Below are 26462 nucleotides of genomic sequence, written 5' to 3'. Positions count from 1 at the left end.
GGGGGGGCGCGCGACATCGCAGGGGCGGGGCAAGGCGCTCGTGACGTCACCGGTCTCCCCGCCTTCCTCGCACCCAACATCGACCCCAAATACATGAGCCGTGCTGCCGATACTGACTGTGAGATTGTTAATGTTTTAGTCTTAAAGTTACATACGTCAACTTATACACATCCCCACAGAGGTGCTCAACGCCTACCGTAGTTAGAGGTAACTAAACCATCCAAGCCTCCAAGCACTGGTCCAGTGCGAGGAGACTTCACACATATCTTCTAATTTCTTCACAGATATGTGTTGCATCACAATCTTTTTCTTCATCGTAAGTCACATATAGAGCAGCAAACATATCTGACCTGTTATGAGGTTTTTGTAGCACTTTTAAGACAATGACAAAGGTTCTAATGAGCTGTTTCTTTAGTAGTATTAAGTCTTCTTGTTCATTAGTTCTAAAAAGTTCATTGTTGGTGTTATCCAGTGCCTCTGTACAAGAACACGCACCTGGACATCGATGTGAGCAACAAGAGTGACCGCATTGAATGGGGTCACGCGCGCTACCAGGCCACCTTCAGACCAGACCAGGCCTACGAGATGTGCATACAGTGGGCCGTCGCCAGTGGAAATATCGTCGCTGAGCTAGTAAGTCGTATACTGCTTTTTACTCTGCTTCAAAGAACTTTATTCATGTGTTTCGTGTATGCTATCGTTGAGTTTTGTTAAATTTTTTATAGATATTAGGATGGGCACGCAAAGCACAGAACTGTCGTTTGCAAATGGTGCCTATTCCTGCTGATCCGTTGGCGCTGCCGTTTACATTGAAATCGGATCCTCTGCGTGGACCGATTTATGTGCCGCTGAACGAAGAGCCATTGTTAAGAGGGAAGAGCGCTCTATTTGAAGGTATGAATATCGTTATGTTAAATTGTCTGCTGTAACTCATTTGATTTGAAAGAGCAAAAAATCTTTATTTCATACATTTCTATTGTGACGTCATTAATTGAACGATATTTGAATTTGTAAGTGACATTTCCGCAGGTTTCCCGGAGGAGACGTGGGAGGAGCGCCTGTTTCTCTTCCAGGAGGCGATCGCGTGCAGGTTTGGGTTCACGAAGTGCGTGGAGAGCACAATGCACAAGGGTGTAGGCGACCAGCTGTATGTGCACGTCACCGGCAACATGTTCGTGCTCATACCTACCGCTGCTGCTGCAGAGCGCCGCGCGCACCACAAGCCGCCCAACAGGCTGCTCAATGCCAACAGGTAACAGGGAGACACACAATTAGTGTAGCTGTGAGAGAGAGAGAGACAGTAAAAGTGTGCCTAAGAGAGAGAGAGCCAGAGTGTACAAGAGAGAGAGAGAGAAAAACAAAGTATTAGTGTGCCAGATAGAGAGAGATAGCAAGTGTGCGCCACAAAGAGAGAGAGAGTACGCACATGTCTATGGGCGTGTTCGCTTTGCTATTTCGGCGAATCCAAGTTGCCAATTGCTTGTTTGCCATCTTCTAATATATAAAAAGTACCAGAGAAAGAGAGAATACCATAGAAAAAGTGGGATGGGCTAAGTTGCTTGGTTAAGTGCTTTAAAGTTTATTTAACAAACATTAAAAAAATACATTGTAAATTAAGTTAATTGTAAGTTTTTATTGTAATAAATGTTCGTATAGGTACCCGGTGCACACAGACGTGGCGGCCAGTCCGCACAAAGGCTACATCTCGTGGCACGTTAACGATAAAAATAAGGATGAATTCGACAACAGCAGGCGGGTGAGTACTGTTTTTATATCTCTTTATAGGACGATTAGCATTCGTCCGCGACTCCGTCTGCGCGCAATTTAAAAAAAAAAACTTAGTATCCTATGCGTTCTGAGATACCCTTCCAACAAACATCCATCCGAACATTCGCTTTTATATTAGTAAGATTAGAGGCGAAATTGTTTTAACAGAGACATAGTGAAAGTGAAAAGTTGTTAGTATAAACGCATAATTGATACAACAGTTTCAGATGGGTTTCCTATGGTCGTGGAACCACATGATATCTAAGAAATGGAAGTGGCTGCAGCCGGCGACAGGTGATGAGACATTTCAGATGCGAATGTTGCGAGACTTCAAACACTTCTGTGCGAACCACGAGCAACGGTTGACGCAGTTCTGGGACCACTGCTGGGATCTGCACGAAAAAGCTGCAGGAATTAAATCATCTTGATAATATTTCATACGCTTTAAATATTGTTATATTTTTATTAAAGGCTGTATTAAAATTATATGTTTTTTTTTTATTGACAATGGTTCAGGAAGTAATGGTTTTAATGACTATGATAGCAATACTTAATTTAAAAAAAAACGGAAATTAAAATTCTGTGTTATGTGACAGGAAAAAATCATATTTTTAATTACAAAATTAGAATATTATAGTAGGAAGGATAAATAAAAACTAGAAGTTGTCGAATCGCTGTTATGTTTTACTAAACGCAACGTAACTTTGTTTACAACTCGTTGCCATGGCTTTTAAACGTAAAGAATCTGGTCATAATGCAGTTAATTAGTCAGAATATTTATTACTATTGCCAAGATGTCTTTGTTCAAAGTTAAACAGTGGTGGTCTAACGCGACAAATACGGAGAATAAAGACGAACAAACCTTCAGTTGTATGAAAATTGATAAATTTATTTCGCATAATGACAGCGATTGTGTTCTCTTAGGCGAAGGCACTTTGTTAAAATTGTTCAAACCGAGTTTAGATCAAGATGGTTTACTTCTAGAGACTGAATTATCGGATATTATTCTACAAATTGAAACTGGAAAATTTATTGGGTAAGTACTGCTTTATATTATCACTAGCTGTTGCCCGTGAGTCTCTCCGCGCGGAATTAAAAAAAAACTTAATTAGTAGCCTTTGTGTTCTTCCAGACTGTATTCGACATCTATGAAAAATAGCAACGACTTATTCTACTGTTTTGGAGGTACCTTCTAACCATCCATCCATCTAAACTTTCGCATTTATAATAGTAGTAAGATTTATAAAATTACCGTTTACCATATGTTTTTTAAATTATACTTTTCCTTGTGTTTCAGAATGTCTGGAGATCGAGAAATCATAGTACTACATCCCCAAAGCTATGTAATATACGAACTTCATAGAAAAGAAGGTTTAACAGACGCAGGTATTGATTTATACTGCCTACTCATCTGTATAAAAGCATATTTTTATCTCTATTTTTGATAGAGAATGAAAGGGACAATATAAAAATGTTGAAGCAGTGAAAACGCGTAAATAAAACATTTCTTGAGACATACTTAATAGACAAAATTATTTCCAGGTGAACAGAACCGTGTAACAGCCGTAATAAAACATGCGTTTAAAAGGCGAGCATATAACATGACTGTGGGACCTTTCGGTAGTTCTAAATCTAGAGATCTCATTTGTGTCCAGTCTCTAGATGGTACTTTGAGTTTCTTCGACCAAGATACTTTCTTATTTATGTGTATTTTCAATGATATTTTAATACCAGGGCCAGTAGCTTACGTCATGACTGTCGATATGTTCGTGATTTGTAAATCAACTTGGACATTGGAGATCTATAGGTAAATGTTGCAATTAAATCCAGGCACTATCGTAAACTGTCAATTTCATGGGTTTTCTGTGTAACTTCTTTTATTAACCTTTTTTTTCGTAAACTATAAGTAGATTTTTGACCAGTTTTATCCACGAAAAAAGATAAAACTAGCAATAAGAAATGTTATATTTTTTTTATTATATTCTAACAGTAACATAAATTAATGAGATTTTATAACATATTCAGTTATCAGCAACTACGTGAATCTAGTGAGTTGAGTTTGCGACAAAACAAAACAAATATTCCTCAATGGACGTACAATGCCGGCGAAGAAATATCCGCTGTTCAAGTGATTCGGGTAAGAATTTATATTTTTTTATAGCCCACGGTGTGTAGCTTGCCAACTGTGGAATAATTTCAAATTGGTTCAGAACTTTAGGAGCCTATTCAATGCAAACAAATAGTCAAATCTTTTTCTCATTATATTTTTTTATCGTATTGTCGATGGCCAGGGCTCATTTTGGGTCTTTGTGACATTGTTATTAGTAAGTTAGTTGTTTATAATCATAATTATATTCCAGACGAGTAGTAATTTTTCAAGCATCATTGCACTGAGCGAAAGACATCTCTACTGTTTCCAGGATAACGGCTTGATGAAAGCTCTTATAAGATTTGATTATACGCCGATATGTTTTCACTCTTATTTAATTGGTTGGTACTACGGTAAGCACACATTATTTTTGTATACTATTAACAGTGGGTTTCCGAGACCAAAATCCCCGTTTAAAACATGTTATCTCTGTTTTGTCAAAACGGGAATGACGATATGTTTTACATAGAGATTTTGGTCTCAGAATTCATGGAAAAAGTTGGCTGCCTTATGACGTTTTTAAATCAAGTAATCGTTAACCTTTTTTTTTTAATTTATGTTTTTCAGCTGACAAGGTGTTATTTAATATATTTAAGGTGTGCTAATAATGTGTTAAATATCGTTGTTAAAATTTATTATATTTGATTTTTCAGAACCTGGGGCACGTCTACTAATAATGGTAGCATCAGACGATTCCAAGCTCTACGTTTACGAGGGAACTAAATTGTTATGGGCCTGTGATCTTATGATGAAAGCTGTGTCATTATCCAGATGTTTTATCAACTCTCTACCAGGTGGCGTGGTCACTCTATCTCTCGATGGAATCATATCTGTTAATTATTTAGGTACAGAGCCGGATTTAAATCCTAATGTTAACATTGTTAATGAAATTGTAAGTCCAGTAGAAGTACAAAGAGAACTGGATTCCGTGGACGAAGCGCTCAAATTAATTATCTCTGATGATAAAGGTAAATCAAATGTATTTGTTTCTTTTTTACAATAATGTTTAACCGTGGGTTTTTGAAACCTAAATCCCTTTATAAAACATATCGCCATCCCTGTTTACCTTACCTGTCTACCTTAAACAAGTCAAAGAAAAATTTTAAATGGAGATTTAGACCTCAGAAACCCACGGTAACCATGGTAACGTAGTGAGGTAAATACAGTTTTTCTTGTGCACGTATGCCAGCAATAGACTACACATTTTCAATACATATTTTAAACGAATTCGTTTACTGTTATTTTCAGAAAGCGTTGCAGATGTACCTTATTTAGAAAAGACCATAAGCATAAAAATGGAAATAGGACCAATCGAAAATCATTACGAATATAACATACTTGAGAGCGATAAAAATGTACAATTTATGAAATGCCCTTTAATTATTACCATAATTTGTAAAGAGCCTAAATTAATTCAGAATATACAGATTACATATATTTGTAGCTCTCCATTTGTAAATTCTGACAATAGTAAATATATTGATGACGTTGATGTTACACAGATAATAAAAACTGACATTTTAATGTCAAACGATTATGACATTTCAAATACCAACATAAAAATATTATTCACTATAATTGAACATACAGGAAGAATAGTAATACTTAACAGAAGTATTATGTTACCTCTGAAACTTTATTGTTCTATAGGAGAAAAGAATTTAGAGAATCAAATTAAATTAAATGTTCACGTAAATGAGACATGTTTGGATTTGAAGAATATATTTACAGGTAAGTATATTCTATATAATATATTATAATTTATATTACTTTAAACTTATTTATAATCCATTAAATTTAACAAAAAGTGTATAACAATGGTACTAAAATAACCTTACCTATTTCTAGTTTTGTAACTTATCACATAAAGAAAAACAGACTAATTAAAAATCTCTTTCTTAATCCGTGAAAATATTTTTATCTTTGTTAAGCACCAATTCCTCTTTGAAGTAGATTAAAAATAACATTCATTATTATATAACATTATAACATATATTAATATAACATCTATACAGATTTTACAAAAGAAGATTTAAGTAATTTCGAAGAAACCGTTAACTCTATTACATTCAAATATAAAACGACAGATAAAACTGTCACCGTTTGTGCGCATGAACAAGAATACTCAATAGAATCGGATGATTTTCCCGAAATATCATCTATGTTGGATCATTTTTTAAACAGAATAAATGAATATTATATTCGAACAAACATCGGAGTGCGTATAACAGTAAAACCTAGTAAAGAATTTATCACGCAAATGATACATAGGTTTTTAAAAAGCATTGAAACTCACGCTAAAGAAAGGATAAAGTTGAAAAAAATACTGGTGAGTAACTTTTGCCAGTAGGGTAGAAAACTTTTGTCAAAAATTATCTTGTATCAAACATATTGTAATCTCCTTTTTCTCTATAAAAAAAACATAGACAACTTATTGCAATATTTAAATTTAAAAGTAAAGTTAAAGTATTTTTCGAGAATATTCCACATTTATACATTGATTGTTAAATTAATTTTATTTCTTTGTCAAAATTTCGTTCTTTTGAACTAGAATTTTATTGCCAGGACGAGCTGAATATTTTACAACGACAGTTCACTGCAGTTCAAAAGAGGTTGCTCGTGCAATACGGTTCCTTGCCACCCGCCGACTGCGACCCTCTCGAGTTTCTAATGAAAGACACACATCAGCGTATAATAATTATTGTCTACGAAATTATTCAGAACAGGAATGTGGTGTGCAGGTAAATTGTGTTAACTAACTTTCATCATAAATTAAGCACTTAAACGTAATTTATTAAATAGAGTAGGATTTTTTAAATCTTACAATGTAGTTTATATTTACATGGCAATACTAATTATTTAATTTTTTAGAGCGGGCAACACTCTTGTTGCTATTGGACGTCTTATCATTTGCATATTAAGAAATTCTTCAACCGATACTTTAAAAGTGGTCCTTATTGAAGAAATGCTGTCTCTGGATTTATTGCATGACGATTGCCAAGTGAGATAATTTTTTTATAATAAAGTCAAACGAACATGTCATATTGTCCAATTTGACTATAATATAAATTTATTGCAGGAATGGGAAGAAGCGGTGACTAAAGTCTCTTCTTTTGTATCAAACAAATTATTAAAAAATACAGAAAAAGATAGAGAAAAGTTAGCGCCGGTTTCTGAAGAAGAAACTCTGTCTCACATCAACTTGAAGAGATTTCTAAGAAAATTAAAAATAATCCTGGAAAAAGTATTCGATGAAATAAACGAAGATACACAGGGAAATATAATGCGAACAGAAGAATTGGTTGAAATAATATAATTAAAATGATAACGTGTTACTATTGCTGTTATTAAAAACAAGTTCAAGTTTAATTATTTAAAATGTAACCTTTTTTAAATTTTGTGACCGAAAATCATATGATAAATAAAAATCAAAGCTATAATTTACAAAAAAGTGTTTATTATACATAAATAAGATAAACATTAACAAAGCCGTATTATGACATTTTATTCATAGTGATAGTCACTGTTGATGTAACAAGCTGTACACTGGTGATTGTGACTGTGATATAAACTGCACTCATACTATGGTACAGGCTGCAGTCATATTGTGGTGCAGGCTGCAGTCATATTGTGATGCAGGCTGCAGTCATATTATGGTGCAGGCTGCAGTCATGGTGCAGGCTGCAGTCATATTATGGTGCAGGCTGCAGTCATATTATAGTGCAGGCTGCAGTCATGGTGCAGGCTGCAGTCATAGTGCAGGCTGCAGTCAGCCGATGATGGTGCTGCAGTTAGACGTGCGCGATGCTGTATAGCGCAAGGTTGAGGTACAGCGCGTGCAACAACAACAGCAGCACTTTGCCGCGTCATTTCTTTTTCGCATCCTTAAGTCCTGCGCCCGCGTTGAACTTGAAGAATATTATATCACCGTCCTCAACTACGTAGTTACGACCTGAAATAATAAACGAACAAATGATCCCAATTATGCATTTAACTTAACAGACAGGCGTCCATTGCTAGATGAATCGAACGTAGAACCTCACAGAAGATATTATTGAATACATACTTCTTTATAATGTCTTCAGTTTTCCTATTTTAAATTTGTTTTCTTTTTTTTTGTATATTTATAATATCATTGTTTTTTTCGTTATTGTGTACTGAATGGATATTTTTTCCTTTTCTTTTCACTTCTTAGTCTACTTCAGTCTTCTTGTTTCTAAATTATTTGCTAGACTTGCCTTGTTGTCTGTATTTGCCGGCGGCCTTGCAGGCTGCCTCGGTGCCCTCCTCCTTGAAGTCCTTGAAGTGCATCACCTCAGCCATTATGAAGCCCTTCTCGAAGTCCGTATGGATCCTGCCGGCGGCTTGCGGTGCTTTCGTACCTTTCTGCAAATATACAAATGTATAAATTGTTTAGCAATTTTAATTACAGCCCTAGACAATAAAAATAAATAAAATGCCAGCAATAAGAAAGTTATTTATGTAAGTATGTGAGACCTGTATCGTCCATGCTTTGACCTCGTCAGCTCCGGCCGTGAAGAAGTACTCCAACTGCAGCGCCTTGTAGCCCTGCACTATGATCTTATCTAGTGCACTGAAATTTTATTTAATCATAAGGTGGATAACATAAAAATTAGGTAGCCTAAAATACGTTCGCGTGCGTCAACATTCCGGCAAAAACTGTCCACCCGTTTCGTAGATTACCCGAAACAAACGTGGTATTACCGACATACAAACAAACACATGATTTTTCAAATTGTTTTTCATTATCTATAACTAACTACTTCATACAGACACTCCAATTTTATTAATATTATATAGATATAGATTTAAAATGTTTATTAAAGCGACCTGGTAATATTCTGTTCCTTCAAGAAGGCCTGCCTGTCTTGCGGCTCCATGTCCATCAGCTTGGTCTCCAGCGCGCCGGAGAAGGGGATCAGAGGCGCTCCGGGGTCGTTCTTGTCTATCCATTCCTTCAGCTTTGGTAACCTGTGACACAAGACATTTTATAACTATACATATCTATAGGAAAGTGCTCAATACATCAAAATAACGATACAAACCATTTATTCTTTTTGCGGATGTAGTCCTTTTCGGAAAGATTGACGAGGTAAAGAGCTGGCTTGGATGTCAGGAACAAATATCGGTTAAGTACCTCTATCTAAAAAAACAAAGAAAAGGCAAAATTCACATACATTTTAGATGGAATTAAAAGAAAGTCTTTATAGCAAGTATTATGTACTGACATCGGCAGCACTCCAGTCACCGAAACGAATGTGTTTCTTCTCGTCGACTAAAATTGCTTTGATCTTCATAAGCGCGTCCTGAAACAAATAATAAAATCAGTCATATTTAGATTTTAAATCCGATAGATGGCGTTGCTATCACTTGATTAAATTATTTCCGTCTAGATTAGAGAATAATACACTACATATTCAGGCTTCAGTTTCTTGTCTCCGCCGCGGTTGACGACACGCTCTAACTTCTCGATGTTCTGCATCAGCTGCTCCTCATCCTTCAGCCGCAACTCCTCGCCGATAGTCTCCAAGTCCCGCACTGGATTCACCTCACCGTCCACATGGATCACATCCTCGTCATCAAACGCACCTAATAACATTAATTGCACACATACAGCCGAATTCAAAATTGTTATAGTTACGAGATTTATTAAGAAAAAAGTACTGACTAACATCACAAAAGAAATTTACTTATCAACATGAATATGATATGGAATAAAAACTCACGGCAAAGATTAAAAATAGCATCACAAGCTTTGATATGGGACAAAAAGGCGTTGCCGAGACCCTGTCCTTCCGCCGCGCCGCGCACAAGCCCTGCGATGTCCACCACGTTCAGGAACGCTGGAACCTTGCTGTAATAATTTAAAAAATATATTTTTGTTATCATATAGACTAAAAAAAACGATATCTTTTAAGAATTTATTTTACCTGGCTGGTTTGTGATATTCACACAAATAGTCGAACCTCTCATCGGGTACGGGTACCCTACGTGCTGAAACAAAATGCTAGGTTAGACATCAGTTAAAATATTTAGTTAAAATACATGACAAGGAACATCAACTTCCATGACAATGATTGAAATCATAGTCACTTCTTTGTCCTTGTCTAAGCCTAAGCCATTCCTTCCGAAGCGACTCTACATAACATAGTTCAAAAATGTATGGAACTGACATAAAGTGTCAGACACACATGACTTAACGAACGTTACTGTCATTTCTATACATTTTTGAACTTCGTTATGGAATCGCTTCTGAGCGAATGCAATCAGTGACGTCATTAAAACCCTGTATATTGGTTAATAATCCGAACAATCCGAGTAAAAAATAATTAAGACTGTCTAATCGCTCTCAAGCAAATTGTTACGATAATATTAATTATAATATAACAAAATAAAAGACACTAATAGTATATTAAATTTATTAGAAAAATCTAAGGCAAATACAATCATTATAATAAATATTTAATCAGAATCACATAAACAAGTAAAAGATGTAACTGATTCCTGTTTAATACTAGAAGGTTTCATAACAGTACCCGAATCTGTTGCAATGGGTTTGGGTTCCGTAACATCTTGTATATCCTTCAAATTACAACACTTTGGATAATGAGCAAAGGGATTGTCAATAGACCTCAAACGTAGCCCTACGCTGGTCATGAGTTGACATCTACTTTCAAAAGTTTTAAGGGATTTTTTATACAATGGTAAATAAGAAACATCAGTAAGAGGATTATGAATCTTGAGGTAGAAAGCTACGTATAAGAGACCAGAAATTTGGGCGGATAATCCTGGATACTTGGGTCTCGCAACATTAACTGAACAACAAGCCTCAGTAATAAGATTCCCGACCGTTTGCTCAAGGTACCCTAAATGGGGAAGGCTCTTTAAGGAAATAGTTGGAAAAACTTTACATTCCTTGAACACCGTTATGTCATAATACATTTTTGGTGTTGCTAGAAATTTACGCAGACAGTATGGGCAGCAAAATAAATATGTTATTTCCTTATATACCGCAGCATACTCCTCTTTACCTTTTTCGATTATCTGTGCTGGTAAATTTTCAGCATACGTAACTATACATATGCCATCCTCATAAAGATTAAAAGGATTGATAGTTTTAACAACTGTAGGTATTTCGGGTATGCCTACTTTTTCCTTCAACAATGTATCTGGATTCTTCAATACCAAATCTAGGTGTTCATTACATATCCAGTAAACGTGTTCTTTGTATTGTACAATACCCTTTTTATCAACTGGATAACCGCTGTGTTTTATTATATCGTCAGAAAGACAAACTGGACAGAGGTTCTTATAATTAGACATTTTAAGTTGGAAATCATTATCTGAGATACACATCACAGACATCGGTACAGCAGTCGTTTTGTAATTTGTTAAATAAAAATGAATTTGTGGTATTATTTCACATATCTTATTGTCTGCTTTATAGAAACATTCCCATCGTGATTCCTCTGCATTAAGAGTTAACAAATTTTGTGTGTCGTTGTTTATAAATTCCGATATTGTATTACATTTTTTATTATATTTCGCCAATCTATGTCTAATAAGATTACATGAATATGGAGGTTTTGTTTTGATTATGTTCAAATAAATTTCTTTCTGTGAATTTTTAATCATTATACGTGAATTACCACGAAGCTCAAAAATAATTAATGGGAATAGGCCTAATTTTTGTAGTTCGAGAGCTTCGAAAGGTGTACTTGGCAACCCATCCAAAATATATCCACGCGAAGAACTGCAGTGATTATTGATAAGAGTTTGAACGGCCTGCATAACAACGTAATTGCTCACACTTTCCCCTTTATCTAGTTTCGATAACGTTTTCAATGCTAATTCCGTCCATGACAGGTCGTTCACAATATGTCTAAGAGCGATTCCTTTAGATACGCACAACAAACCATATTTCTTTGCAATCTTTGCCGTTAATTCACTTTTTCCTGATTTTGGTGGACCTATAACTGCAACTCTTAATGGATATTCAACAAAATGTTTTATGTTATCATTCACAATATATTTCAAAGGGTTTTCCCTAAATTTCTTCACGTTAACATCATTGCAGAAATAAATGTGTGATCGATGAATAACTGGAACAATTTTATTTTTACTTTTACTGACACTGTACGGATTGAATATTGCGTCCGGATTATCGTATATAAAGACGGGACACATGCGATAAAATTTGCTTAAGAAAAAAAATCCTTCCAATAACAACATTTCGGCTACATCAAGGTCAATCATAAACGATTGCTCGAAACACATTTCACGTTTATTTCGTAGATTAGCAACTTTTGATAGTAAAATTCTTCCAACTTTAATAAACGACTTTGTTCCATTTATAGTGGTTAATTTAATATTTTGTTCCATTAATGTTTCCTTCAAAGTTTGTATATTTTCATCTTCTATCTCATAGGTACTTTCAATTCTGTAAGCAATTTTTTCCCGAACCTCACTCGGTTTTTCCCATGTACTTTGGTCTACAGGTTCTGGATATTCTGTTATCAAGTTATTGTAGGTCTGAAATAAATTTGTATCAACATTCGACATTCCCGAAGGATGTGCTTCAATAATCGTACTCTGAATGGAAAGATTTTTTGCCTGATCGATTGCTTCTATACCTATGGTGTCTATAATTGTATCAATAATAAGTTTTACAACCACATGCTTGGTTATAAAGTTTTTCCACTGGCGCTTTTCGTTATCAAATTTAATACGCGCTTTTTGTTTAGCCTCATTTAATTGTATTTTCCATACATCAAATAATTTTGGTGACAACCTTTGTGACGATATTTCAGAATTACACTCCAACTCGATTATTAAATCAGGTATGCAGAAGCATTCTGTCATATCTTCTACATCGTTTTGCAGTTTTGGGTAACCATCTAACACGAAACCAGTTGTTGAAAATGGCGGTTGGAACCATAGCTTCTTTATTAACTTTTGCATCAGTATTGGTACTATTGCCGTACCCTTTTCCAAGTAGTTGTAAACCATACGTCTTAATTCGATTTCATTTGATAATATCTCCACTTCTAAGTTTACATTATCTTCGTTCATATTTAATTCCGTCATCACTTCTTCATCAATTGGAGTATCGGTAAAACTATTTTCGTACTGGCGACCGACTCTTTTATAATGGCGAGGAATTAAATAATTATTTATGAATTCAACAAAATCAATGTACATTAAGCCATACTCTTTAGCAATTAATTTCGCAGCCGATGTCCTCCCACTACCAATTGGACCCATTACGCATATTCTCATTGGTGACAACTTTTTGAATGGATCGTTGTACGATTGGTATTTTGTTACGTCACCTTGAAATCTATTTAAAAAATCTTCTTTGCAAAAATAATGCAACTTATTGTCATATTCAAATGTAAATTCTGGTCTACCCTCCCATAAAACACCATAATCGTAATAAGTAACAGGGCAATAGATATTGGTTTCACACAAGAAACGAGGGTCGTTTTGAATAAGCGAATCTTTAGATGTACTTTCTTCACTGCCCTGGTTTTCAAATGTTTCATCTACTTCCGTGTTTCCTTCTGGGTAATAGCTGTTGCGTATTTTTACCAATACTTCGTCCAAAATTTCGATATCGGATTTATCGTCAATTTGTACTTCAATACACGCCTTGTCCGTATTTGTTATACTACTTTTTAAACCCTCCCAATCATCACGAAATTTATTTATAGATTCGTTTAGGGTGTTAATTATTTCACTTTTGTTAGTAAAGATCGATAGAATAATCCTGTTAATAATATCATTTATAAAACATTCTAGTGTAACAGGTTCAGGTGTCGAAGTATATTTAGATTCTAATTTAATTTTAACAAGTGGATCGTTAGCTAAACGAAATCGTGTTTCATGATTTTTTGTACTTATTGTCAAATTAATATATTTCCTTTCGACGTCTTCATCCATTTCTCTATCCTCAATTATTGCTACTGTATAATCAGGGGCCAAAGACGTGCCTAACAGAAAATCCCAGTATTCCGCATCTGACGGAAATCCATCGATTATGTATTTGCCGTATTCATGCTCACCATTGGATTCAGTTTGTGTTTGAATATCAAGGTTTGCTAATTTTGTTGTAAGCTCTTGCATTATTTCCGAACAGTTCGGTTCTACATCATTTTGTCGGTTGTTTTCTGAAATATAAGCATATATGGCTTCCATTACATCGTCATCGCCGAGAACGGGCGCTGCTGGTTTTGGTATCACCTCAGTTAACTCAGGCGGTGCGTACTGAAGCAAACTATGATCGTCAAGAACCTGTTCACATATTTCTACCTCATCCAAGAAGGGAAAGAACTGAAGATCACCATATAGTTTTTGAACTCTATTGAAAAGACCTTTCCGTTTCGCGGAAGCGTTGTCGTCTAGTACTTCGTCTTTGATACTCAGATATTCTTTTTGCAAACGTATATAATTCTTTAATTTCTCAACGCATGAGGTATACCATGAATTTAAATTTGTCATTTTATTCTCCTCTTTGTTTTCCCAGTCTGTTAATCTGTGTCGTTCTACTTTTTCTTCTATTATAGACCATATCGAATTTGTGAAATCATCAAATTTTCTTTGCCTAAGGTCATTAACAAATGACGCATAACATGTAATTGGAGCATTGAACAGCCATGATAGGCATTCGGCAACCATACTTTTGCCTGATAATTTTGTTCCTGTCACTATTACTCTACAAGTTGGTTCTAGATATTGCAGCTTTAAAAAGGAACGCGGATTTCTACAAAACGCCACCATATTATCCAATGACGATAGGAGATAGATACGGTTGAAAAAAGCAACAGCAAATCTTGAAAGACCTTGCACTGCATGTCTTTTTTTTAGTTCCACAGGACATCTGTTATACCATGGTGATGCATACCGACTGAATCTTTTTGCACCGAATTTGATGACATTCATTTCTTCTGCTAACTTCCAAAAACTTTCTATATCATCCGAAGGTTCCTCAAGATACAAAGGTTCTGGTATTAAAACTGGCTTCACAGGCAAAAGTAAGAGTTTATCAAATAAAAAGTTTGCCATTTCATAAATTGGATTACGGCCATCCAGTTTAATAACAAATTTGGATGGAAAGTCTTTTATTTTCTTGTCCAAATAAGGTGACACATGGAATTGATAGTTACACATTTGATTTGTTGCATTTGAAGTAAAATTAATTGGTAAACGACAGTAATATTTCCGATTTAAAACACTAGTATCTATAGGATTTAATACATTTTCATTGACAGCATATTTAGTAGGCCATCTAATGTCAGATTCATTTCTTGAAGTGAAAGGATACATGGGACTTGAAGAAGTTAAATAATTAAAATATTTTCGATTCTTTTTCGTAATAGCATCTGGGTCTGGGCATGTAATAAAAATAATTATTACAGGATTAGTTTGTAAGTCAAACAGTTCTTGGCACTGTTGAAGCATTACTGATTGTTTAGAACTTAATGAAGATTTCTTGGATATTATGACCCCCGAAGAAGGTTCTAATATAAACTTTGGCAATGCTACTATTTGTACCGTTTCTTCCTCGATATCTGCATCTGGTTCTTGTTCGTCTTCCTCTTCTTCAATCTCACTCTCAATTTCCAACATATTTGCACTACTCTGCGAAGAATTTAAAGCTTCAGTATCATGTTTTCTACCTTTCCTTCTCTTTTTAAAGACATTTTCAGTAATACCATCTACTATTTCTTCTGCAATCAAAACAGATTCTTCTTCATATAAGTTCTTAGTAAAATATTCTATGTTTTTCTTTGAAGTCACTAATGGGATACCAGAGATGACATAACCTCGGTGTTGTACTGCTGGTGATTGTATTTTCTTTTTCATTATAGCCATAATAGTGTCATATTTACAAATATTGTTATGGCGTAGATTAAAATCAATACACTTTCCAGTTATACTTTTTTGTTCCATTTCATCAACTATCACAGTTTTGGGACTTATGTGTACAACATTTAGTTTTTTCGCCATACTTTCTCCAAGTGAGTAACCTCCAGTTCCTGGTTTTCCGAGAATAATATAACATGTTGGTTTTGTGTTTAAAAATGCTTCTTGAGAATCAATATCAGTCCAAGTATGATAGAATTCTAGATTTTGTGGTAGAGGAGCGGCAGTGTTATTTAGACCTAATATAGCAGCAGCAAGTGGCCGCAGGTCATTATCAGGTTTTTTAATGGTACTCTTTATGAAATTAAAATTGCCTGAATAAATAACATTCTTGTCAGGATTAACATTTGTGATATCATTTTTGTCAACTACTTTCAACTTTGGATTATAATTATCAGTTTTCATTGTATCCATAATAAAATCCAATGAATTATTTAAAATCTATTACAATAGCAGCTGTCAATCAAAATGACAACTGTTTAAAAAATATGTGCAAATAGGTTTAATATAGTACATTAAATCCTGCCCACAAAAACTTTATATAAGACTCCTCAATCTCCATTGATATTGCAATATTCTACATCTACATCAATATGTGTAAAAATGTCTTAAAAATCAAACCTGGTATTGCCATTTTAAGAAATTAGTTCCATAGCTTTTAACTGTATGGTGAGGTGTATTTTAATGTGCAGGCTATACATTAATTATGAAATTATTTTAGTCTATAAAAAAAATTAAGCAAAATAAATACTGTCAGGAAGAAAATCCAACATAGTGCCGGTGTATCAATGCAATACTAGCTTTATTAAAATATCAATGTTTATGTCCCCTCACAAATAAATCTGACACTTGACTTGGCAAAGAAAGCGCGCTATTCGCGTCAAAGGATTCTAACTAATAATGTCTAAAAAAGATACCTACATAAAATAAAAAAATAGAAATTTATACTTATTTTCATTAGGATCAATTGTGCAGAAAGGAAAGTTTTCTGCGGCTGCTTGACTTTTTGTGAGTACATTGAAGAATGTAGACTTTCCAACATTTGGTACACCAACTATACCAACTTTTAAATTGGTGCCCACTCGGCCAATGAGTGGCTTCTTTTCCGGTTCTTCTACCTTTTTAGGTGCCATTCTGCGAAAAAATGATTTTTGAGTAACAATTCTAGCTACAATATCTACTGATATGAACAAATCAATTTAGGAACCTGCCTAAACTAATATATATTTTCAAAAGATAATAATTAATTGTACCGTTTGGGATGTTTTTAAACATTTTGGTATAGTGTATTAATACTTAATGTAAATCTTTAAACACGTGGATTATGTTATTTTAAAATAGGATTTAATAATATACTCAACGTAACCTATAAAAGTATACAATTACCTTGTGAAGTAGCAAACAATAACGTAGCTCGATAGAAACTTTAAAAGTCAATCTTATAATTAAATCTTAAACACCAATATCGACAAACTTAAAATTAATTAAAAACTTTAAACATATTGTGGCATGAGAATGTTGGATTCATGTCATGTCAAATGCCGCAAAATATTTGGTACTCAGTGTTGCCACCTTATATTAGTTTTTTTTCGTCATCAACATATATCCCATCTTCCGTACTTTTTCACTTTATTTCTGTAATCCTTAGTAAACTCGAATAAGATATTTGTCTTAAAACAAGGAAATAATGAGTATATCTTTTGGTATGAAAGATATGACACAAAAAGATTCAAAAGGTAGTTTACAACAACTTTACATTTTAAATGTGTATCATAAAAATATGCTATATCTTACTTAAGCTAATTTAGAGCAGTCGTGATATTACACATCCAAAAAATAGGGTATTTTCCGACCCATAGTCCAGTCTAAGTATAGGTCACAAGGCTAGGCCTTCAAGTAGTACTTACTATAAATTCGTCTATGGTCCCGATGCGAAACAACCGTGAGATCATCCATCTTTTTACCTACCCCCCACCCCATTCGCATTTATTGATTTTTAAGAGTTATTAGTACAATGGTATAATTTCATCTCTTCTTACGACGGCAATTGTCGAAATATTAAGTGGTAGTTATAAAATACGTGTTTTTAATTTTTCAATCGCGCGATAAAACGCGCCTATTAGCATATCTCAAAGTTTTATTGATTTAATATCCGTTCTATAGTACTTTAAAAACGAAAATGCTATAAATAATGCCCTTAATCCCATCTAGTAGGTACCTATATTTAACGAAAAAAAAATCACAAGACAACGTAAAGCAGTTATAATTTATGGAATTTGCCGCAAATTAAAAACCTTTTCATAATTAGGTATATCAGTAGAAATAAATTCAACACTCTAATTTAAATATAATTATTTTCCCACGATGACAAAGAAATATTCTTTGCGTTGGATTGATTTCCATACAAACCTATATCATTCTCTTGAATCTTTTCTTAAAGCGGAAGAGTTAGTAGATGTGACGCTGTCGGCGGGTGGAAAAGACTTTCATGCACACAAGCTTATTTTGTCAATCTGTAGTCCGTTTTTCAAAGATCTTTTTATAAAGAATCCTTGTGAACATCCAATTGTAGTTCTAAAAGAAGTAGAACATGTAGAACTGTGTAAACTGCTACAATACATCTATCATGGGGAGGTCCATGTCACGCAACAGGAACTTAATCCCTTTCTTGAAACGGCAGAATTTCTTCAGATCAAAGGGCTAGCTTCGGTCAGAGAAAAAAATGAAACAGCGCCTGATGAATCCAATGACCAAGAAGCAACGAAGGAACCAAACCTGCCCCTCGACTGCCAGTCTGAAAGTGATTCTAAAACAAAGGACACGACAAAAACCACCGACCCTCCTAAAGATTCCGTGAGTGAATCTATAAAAAAGGATTCCAAGTCAAACTCAAAAAAGCGTTCTATTCACAGTACCTCAAATAATAATAATTGTAACGACGTGAAAAAAGCCCGCCGAGATAGCGACGGTGTATCTAATGAAGGCAGTAAAGAGAGCAAAGATATTGCGCATACGGTTGAAACTGCTTGTAGTAACAAACCAGAGACTTTGGTTGGGGGCGTTTGCAGTAAGAAGTCGGAGACTACGGTTGGAAGCGTTTGTAGGAAGAAGCCCGAGACTTCGGTTGGAGGAGTTTGTAGTAAGAAGCCGGAGACTACGGTTGGAGGCGTTTGTAGTAAGGAGCCAGAGACTACTCAAAATTCCGGATCGAGTAGCAAAACTGATACGGTAACAAAGTTCAATTGCGTACATTGTCATCGGTTATTCGCCAATAGCTACAACCTGAAGGTTCACATACAAGACAAGCATGATAAAGCAGAGAAAACTTTAAAGTGCCGTAAATGTCATAAACGCATGAAAAATCCATCATGTCTTCGTGTACATATGTATACTCATCACAAACCTGTGTATCAGCATCACAGTTTTAATTATAAACCTGAGTAAGATATCTAAAGGAAAAATTAATTATTTAAATGATTTCGTTGCGGCTCAATCAAACTGGTACGATGAAAGATAACTCTGCAATTCAAAAATATCAAAAAATGATACCAAATAACGGTACTAAATATATTAAAACAATTGCACAATGCATTTAAGATATCAATTTTGATGAATTATTAATCTTCCTCATATTGTGGTTTGCAGTACTATAGGTGGGGAGATTCAATGCTAAGATAAAGTGCTGACCCCAAATCCATTTATAAATTACAATTTCTGAGCTGAAACAGTTCAATTAAAAGATTTTAAAAATAGTGTTAATATATTTATTGCTAACATTTTAACATTGGTAATGTGTAAATAAAATAATGAAAACTATGTGGTTAATGCAGTCCAAGGCGGAGACATTGGTGCAGGATTTTGTAAGTATGACATCACCACTGCAGATATTGAAAGCATGAATGAACTAACAATCTGAAAAAAAAAAAAAGAAAAGTTAATGTATGTTATGGCAAATTTACAGTGAAATGAGTTAATTAAATAAATAGGATGATAATTTAAGTGACATAACAATTCTTCGTAAAAACTTTTAAAACTATAAAAGAACTGCCTGTGAGACTTCATGCCATTACTAATCAGATAGTATTATAACTTTGTATAAACTTATTTTATTGTTGTATTTCTAAAATGTTATATACACTTATATTTTAATTTCCGATACTTGTGTACTATAAATCAATGGATCCTACGAAAACTATTGTATTGTATATTTGAAATCAAACATGAATTTACAAAAGACAAACAAAATCTACAATAATTCTATACATTACTTTAAAATTTACACAGTAACAAGAATTTTAATTAAATTATGTAAAAAAATATAAAACAGAATTGTAAAATTGTGGCTTATGATAGTCTACGGAGGACTAGTTGAAATTTGTTTCAGATAGTTTTTTTTACAAGGTAACTTATTGCTGTGTAATAATAAATTAGTATATAAGTCAGTGTATATCTAGTCTTGAATAAAATTAAATGTGCCAAAGCTTCATTGGCAATGGTGTTATTTATAACATTTACATATTTAAACATATACAAAATAAAATGTAATATAGAAAATGCTTGTTTTATTAATAAAATAAAATAACAATACCTGCTTTGTATCATCAGAAACCCTTGAATTAGCAAAACTGATACTAGAACAGAAGACAGCTGTCCAGGCGCACCATTTGAGTCTCATCATCAAGCCACACATTGAAAAAACCATTCCTGAAAAAAAGAGAATGTTTGATTATTTGGCATTCTTCATATTGTTGAATTTTTATTATCTTTAATGGTTGATTAAAGGGAATAAGTAACAGTATTAAAGGCATGGGGAAAGTTTTTGTTTCCGGACAGAAGCTCATTGCAGGATCCTAGGCTATCGCTTTGGAAGCCTTGTACCTCTCTCCCGTAGTGTTGGCAATTAATGAGATTATTTTTTTTATATTAATAGCGCATACCAAGAATATTCATATAATCGGTAGTCAGGTCTTCTGCCGGAGCTGAATTGGGTGGTGGAGGCTTAAAACGGCGTTCACGATCAGCACGTCTGGGATCTGAAGTTAACTGCATCTGAAAATGATTTACAATATGGTCAATTTTATCGATTACAATAGACAGTAATTTAATACATTTTACTAAAACTGCCATGGTCACTTACTTTTTGTGGTTTTACTACTGGGCCACAAATAATTAGATCTTTACAACGCTTGTTAGTAACACTTTTAGTATACGTATCCTTTTAACTAATTTGCATCTATTGGCAGACTGAAAATTGTTTTTACTGCAGATAAATTAAATATTAACATTGAATAAACATAATTATGGATCAAAAAGCAAAAGTAGTTGTCAACGTCAAACTCGATTGCAAAATCTCGTGGCAGCTGTCATCTGTCACTAACTTAAAGTCCGTTCGGAAAGAGATATCGATCAAGGGTTTAAAATTTTTAAAATACTTTAATTTATCATAACCAACTTAACAATCAGTCATAGTATAAGATATGTATTTATATAATTATTTTTAAAGCTCCGTGTATGGTTTAATTACATATTTGATCTAAAACGTGTTTTTAAGTAACTAATAAAAAGGAGTTCTACCTCCTGGTATTACAATAAGGCGTTAATTTTTATGTTTTAAGACCTTACCAAAAATAAAAAGTGGCTTGGGTAGCTCTTCAATCGACTACTTTATTACTTTACACTCTAAACTCCAATTTGCGAAAAAAAATAGTTCAATAATTCTCCGCAATATGACGAGGACTTATAATATAAATGATTGAATACATAAAAAAATGCATCAATATGGACTTGAATAAAGAAGCCCTTTAAAATAGATATTTTTTTTAACTTTTAGACCATTAATCAAATACAAAAAAAGCAATCATAAATATAAGCCAAATTATTACCAACCGCATGTTAAAAAAACAAATTTCTGTAAAAAATAATTATTCATGTTACTAAAAGATATGAAGATCTTATTTACCAAAAAGGACAAAAGACAAGAAGATCTTATCTTTCCACAAACAACAATATTACAAAAGTCATAATCGTATACATCTTACTTTACACTAATAACTCGTAATAACTGCATTGTAGAGGCCATGTTAATTGATTTGACTCAATATAGATATCATATCTTAAAAACTTTGCTTTTATTCATTTTAGTATTCATAATTTTTAGAAGCCCAACTTAACGGGGCTTCACATTTTTTTTTTAATAACAGAAGGGGGCAAACAAACAGCGGGAACACCGAGGTGTTCAACGACGCCCATGTACATCAGCAATACCAGAGGAAAAGCAGATAAACTGTATTATATTTTTTGATTCTTTTTAGTTATGAGAATATACATTCTTACTTGAAACCTCTAAATGTTATTTTATTTATTATATTTAGACAAGATCGGTTAGTCTGCGTTCTGACTAACTATTCATTAACATATTGCCTATCTATTTTTCTCAAGAATGCCTACGGCAGATGTAGATTATATAAAATGAAGAATTCTGCTATCAACAAACTCTGTGGAATTTTGGAGAATTTCGAATGAATTTATTGACGAAAACTTTACTCGAGGATCAAACCGGTTTGGTCGTCTGTGAGGCTTTTAAGCAAGGGTTTTTAAAAATATACGTTCAAATCCACGACTACATAATGAATACATTGGAAAAGTATTCCTTATGATAATGTTGTAATTATGTAAAACACTCCAATTAATGCAAGTGGCCGTTAAAGGGCAACACTGATGGGGAGTCCCGGGGCCGCCATTGGCCGACGCGCACGCCCACCGCCGCGGGCCTCGTGCCGCGAAGCCTCGCCCCGCGTTTACACGTGAAATCTAAAATAACACCAGCATATACTGTGTGTTATTTTAACTCCTTGTACAAGATATTCTACATTATGGCACTTTTGCGTATTATTTTTTATCGGAGTTACCAGTTCTCTTTGCGCCAAATACAAAACATGCAAACGATTAGGGACAATTACTACATAATGCATCCTCTTCCAACTCAAAGTATTTACTTCGCGGGTATTGCATTGCCTGAGCTCCGTACACATTGAATCGTCGCACGATTTACTTTTCGGTCGGTAAAGACATAACGACTACAGGTCAACTGTATAGATTTGCTCCGCTATGTTGAAAATCATTGCGACTTTTCTCCAGACGATCTTGATAAACAGGTTGCGAGTGACTGGTTTTGAAGACTAAAGAACAAGATGTCGTCGACGCGTGCGTTTGTACGAAGCTTTACAACATTATATTGCATAAAAGGCTTAACGACTAAAATCGTTATGTTTCGAAGATTCACGGTGCCTCGTGTACAAAGGGCCTAAAGTTAGCGCAACCATATTGCACACGTATGTTAATAGTAACATACTTAGATATACATATGTACATAACAATAATTAACTGTATATAAGCAGTAAGCATGTCATTTAGGTACAGGACAAAGCGGGAGGCGTTGATAATTTAGTAATATTGCGGATCAATAATTACATGAATGCATACAGGTTTGCAAACCGATGCTATTATATGCAGGTGCATTTTGATAAGATTTACCTTAAAATATTTTAAGTGTATACTAAAAATCTTCGTATATACTCACTGTCGATAGTTAGCGATGTTGGTTAAGTCTATCTATGAAAAAAGAAACAACTTGATTTTAATTTTTTTTAAGTAAAAATCTTTTTGTACAAATCAAATTTTTCTACGGAAAATTTATGCTCCGACACTGGTCAAATTCGAACTCGGAAAGATAATTTTCTATTTAATTTATATTGTCAGCTATAGGACCGACATTAAAATATCTACAAAAGGAACATCCTTATGATTTGGCAAATTGCAATCATAATCGGTGCGTCCGATTCGGACATGATTGTTGCAAAATTAAGTCGAGATTAGTCGTTGGCTAATTTTATTAGCGATTTGATTTAATAAATGTAATTACGCAGATCTGTGTAGTGCTTAAGACAATGTTTGGGTGTTATTTGGATGAGATGTTTATTATTTAAATGATTGTCTCGGGCGGGCGGGCGCGCTAAGTATAGACGAAGGGGGGCTGGTAATTCGGTAATGAACGGTTGCAAGTTCACGAATCAAGGTCACTCGGAACATTCTGAGATAATTTCGTCTAAGCGTCGATCGATGGCGACTCTATGTCGGAGACGAAACAGTTAAAGCCCATACAATTATCTAATTCATATAGCCACATGAATCATAGCTATTTTACTTTATAACATTACCGTAATAGTTACTAATTATACAAAGTAAATGCATAATTCAATAATGCCCCAGGAGGGCATTATTTGAGTTAAAAAAAAACCTTAATCAAACGAATTATTTGTGGAACGATTTTTTTGTTAATTACTAGTTTATATTATTCCTAGATCATTTAAACTATACTCTACTAATATTGAAATATTATATCCAAAAAAGTCTAAAATAATACTGGTTTTTAACTGACATTTCTTGTATATCTGAGTCGTTCAGAAACCCATTCTTTAAGTGCGTAAAAGTGTACTTTTAAGAATACATGTCACGTGCTCTCATAGAATTCTTTGCGGGGCGGAGTCCTTTACTCGACAATATGTTCCCGGAGTGCGCAAGGAGTTCTAATTCCAGGGCGCGAGTCCTACTTCCGGAGCCCGCTGGTCCACAAATTGCCTAAGAAAGGGTCACCGCGCGCCGCCTTTGTCAACCGATTCCAGCACAAAACAGTTAACAACATGTAGCCGATCCATTCTTTGTCCTGTTACGCACTCCTTAATTATGTCGAACAGTGAAAGGGTCATATTTTCTATTAAATTTGTACAATAAATACATGGTGTTTCTTTTATCAAATGTCACTGTAAAGTCAACTTATAAGTACAATTTTTGTTTTCTATCTACAATTGTTTTTATGTAAGTTTTTAAGGATAGCTTAAAACTAACTTTAGAGAACCTAATACATCACGAATACTTCTGTACCAATAAATATAAATTCTTAGCTCTTCGCAAAACTATATTTTTTAGTTACATGAAAACATTCTACCCATGACCAGTTTGTATATCCAATTTACAATAGGTAACTTACAGATCTTAACGCGGTCTTTTGATATCGATTTTAGCATGCAATTATTCTGTAGGAAAAACTAAACGACAACGCTTTATAGATGGGATATCTATAATTGGTATTTAATTACTTTAAAGAAAGAGAGTAGATCTTGCTTATTTTTCCTTCTTTTATCTATATGTGTGAGTTAGTGTTATGTGAGGCATATGTTCTATTCAGTTTTAGAATCATCCTGTAGCAGGACGCATGTGGCGGCTGACGAGTGCAGCGCCATTGTTCCATCGTAAGCAGATTACTATAATCATTGCGCACGTAATGTGGTAAATGATAAGGTGTGCGCCAGCGCTCAAAACATATGCTTTTGTAACTCATTCGTTCCAGTAGGGCACGCTCGGGACCCCAAGCTAACTCGCTCGCAAATAGCCCCCGTGCTTTGAATGGCCAGTCACTGTTATTGCTATTTGCATACTTATTGTCTTAAATATCTAACGTCTACAACATAAAGCAGGCGTCGACTTATGTGAAGTTATTATCTAGCAGATAAAATAACGAAATCAATTTTTTAATATACTAACCTTCTAACTAACGAGAGCCCTAAGACGAAGCAATAGTAAAGAGTTGCCATACCAAGCGTTTTCGTAACCAAGGAGAACGTTTCGTCAGGCACAAGCATGTGATCCACTTACTAATCTTATATATAAAATTCTCGTGTCACAATTTTCGTTCCCATACTCCTCCGAAACGGCTTGACCGATTCTCATGAAATTTTGTGAGCATATTGAGTAGGTCTGAGAATCGGCCACCATCTATTTTTAATCCCGCGCGGACGGAGTCACGGGCGACAGCTAGTTTTGTATAAAATTTTGAGAACAGCTTACAGACAGAATATCGATATAACAGAAACATTTGTAGTTATTTTCCTCATTTACCATAAGTATAGAAAACTAAGACATAAACACATTTTTACCATAGTATGCAATATTGAGTATTGAAGAGCAAACATTATTACGCAAATTACTTTCAATTACAGACTCCGCATAAATAGACGACAATCTCAATTGTCGTGCATCTATGTGCCCACACAAACTACTGATGCAAACATACTCGTAGGAGTGAATTAAAAAAAAATTGATGCAACGAAATATAGAGTTGAAAAGAATAAACAAAATTTAGATAGAAAGTATTGCTCATCTCGACAACTTTGAGCTTTGTCACTGTGATATTACTGCAATCGTCATTAAATCTAATTTTTTGCCAGCACGTCCAGATACTTTGTATCCACTTTGTACCACTGCTTTGCCATTCACAGTTTAGGCTGAATTGAGTTAAAGTATTTACTTTTTTTGCATTTACGTCAAACTAATAGTACTAATTATATTTTATGGGTATAAATTCTAAAGTCTCAAATTGTAGAACAAAAGTACATCATTGTATGGTTATTCCTCTTTTAATTCTGTTACTGTTAGGGACATTAGCGATGTCTGCAGCCTTTTCCCGCGCTTCGTGCCGTATTCCTCATTAGCATAGAGTGTTGGGATTCGGGTTCGCTTGTCGGCAGTCGCAGCCGGCATTATC

The 26462-nt window shown here is 34.4% G+C and overlaps 7 protein-coding genes across 8 annotated transcripts in view; 4 read left to right on the top strand and 3 right to left on the bottom strand.

Moving 5' to 3' along the window:
* Iml1 (GATOR complex protein Iml1) overlaps positions 1 to 2253 on the top strand; it is an 18116-nt gene extending 15863 nt beyond the window's left edge. The window contains exons 23-28 of the mRNA XM_013326503.1: positions 10 to 118; positions 473 to 633; positions 726 to 894; positions 1030 to 1252; positions 1657 to 1756; positions 1989 to 2253. Coding sequence (XP_013181957.1) covers positions 10 to 118; positions 473 to 633; positions 726 to 894; positions 1030 to 1252; positions 1657 to 1756; positions 1989 to 2195 — 969 coding nt within the window. The 3' untranslated portion in view covers positions 2196 to 2253. The remainder of the gene's footprint in view (positions 1 to 9; positions 119 to 472; positions 634 to 725; positions 895 to 1029; positions 1253 to 1656; positions 1757 to 1988) is intronic.
* A 308-nt stretch (positions 2254 to 2561) lies between these two features.
* Positions 2562 to 5515, top strand: LOC106128211 (Bardet-Biedl syndrome 9). The gene is made up of 8 exons (XM_013326502.1): positions 2562 to 2803; positions 3065 to 3153; positions 3310 to 3574; positions 3793 to 3904; positions 4128 to 4269; positions 4570 to 4884; positions 5165 to 5409; positions 5507 to 5515. Exons 1-8 carry the CDS (start codon positions 2562 to 2564, stop codon positions 5513 to 5515), a joined length of 1419 nt encoding a protein of 472 aa, XP_013181956.1.
* A 20-nt stretch (positions 5516 to 5535) lies between these two features.
* BBS9 (Bardet-Biedl syndrome 9) lies at positions 5536 to 7260 on the top strand. Its single transcript, XM_013326501.1, has 5 exons — positions 5536 to 5647; positions 5932 to 6245; positions 6482 to 6657; positions 6788 to 6917; positions 6996 to 7260. The coding sequence occupies exons 1-5, from the start codon at positions 5536 to 5538 to the stop codon at positions 7230 to 7232; spliced, it is 969 nt and encodes a 322-aa protein (XP_013181955.1). The 3' UTR covers positions 7233 to 7260.
* A 91-nt stretch (positions 7261 to 7351) lies between these two features.
* On the bottom strand, positions 7352 to 17424 carry LOC106128336 (obg-like ATPase 1). 2 transcript variants are annotated; one of them, NM_001312633.1, is given in 12 exon segments: positions 7393 to 7631; positions 7673 to 7868; positions 8155 to 8302; positions 8414 to 8510; positions 8768 to 8908; positions 8983 to 9080; positions 9166 to 9243; positions 9351 to 9526; positions 9664 to 9791; positions 9868 to 9928; positions 16815 to 16996; positions 17249 to 17354. In NM_001312633.1, coding segments are annotated over 10 exon segments (1194 nt in total). In that variant the 5' UTR covers position 16996; positions 17249 to 17354; the 3' UTR covers positions 7393 to 7631; positions 7673 to 7782.
* On the bottom strand, positions 10360 to 16735 carry LOC106128335 (adenylate kinase 9-like). Its single transcript, XM_013326659.1, has one exon. The coding sequence runs from the start codon at positions 16274 to 16276 to the stop codon at positions 10400 to 10402; it is 5877 nt and encodes a 1958-aa protein (XP_013182113.1). The 5' UTR covers positions 16277 to 16735; the 3' UTR covers positions 10360 to 10399.
* A 472-nt stretch (positions 17425 to 17896) lies between the features above and the next one.
* Positions 17897 to 19453, top strand: LOC106128264 (protein bric-a-brac 2-like). Its single transcript, XM_013326571.1, has one exon. The coding sequence runs from the start codon at positions 18227 to 18229 to the stop codon at positions 19304 to 19306; it is 1080 nt and encodes a 359-aa protein (XP_013182025.1). The 5' UTR covers positions 17897 to 18226; the 3' UTR covers positions 19307 to 19453.
* Positions 19454 to 19612: 159 nt separating this feature from the next.
* On the bottom strand, positions 19613 to 21173 carry LOC106128265 (protein Asterix). Its single transcript, NM_001312342.1, is given in 4 exon segments — positions 19613 to 19774; positions 20451 to 20566; positions 20800 to 20911; positions 21000 to 21173. Coding segments are annotated over 3 exon segments (327 nt in total). The 5' UTR covers positions 21000 to 21173; the 3' UTR covers positions 19613 to 19675.
* Positions 21174 to 26462: the final 5289 nt, after the last annotated feature.

Source organism: Papilio xuthus, unplaced genomic scaffold (assembly GCF_000836235.2).
Source record: "Papilio xuthus unplaced genomic scaffold, Pxut_1.1 DF828780.1, whole genome shotgun sequence".
NCBI lineage: Eukaryota > Metazoa > Arthropoda > Insecta > Lepidoptera > Papilionidae > Papilio > Papilio xuthus.
This window is presented reverse-complemented; position numbering and strand designations above follow the sequence as displayed.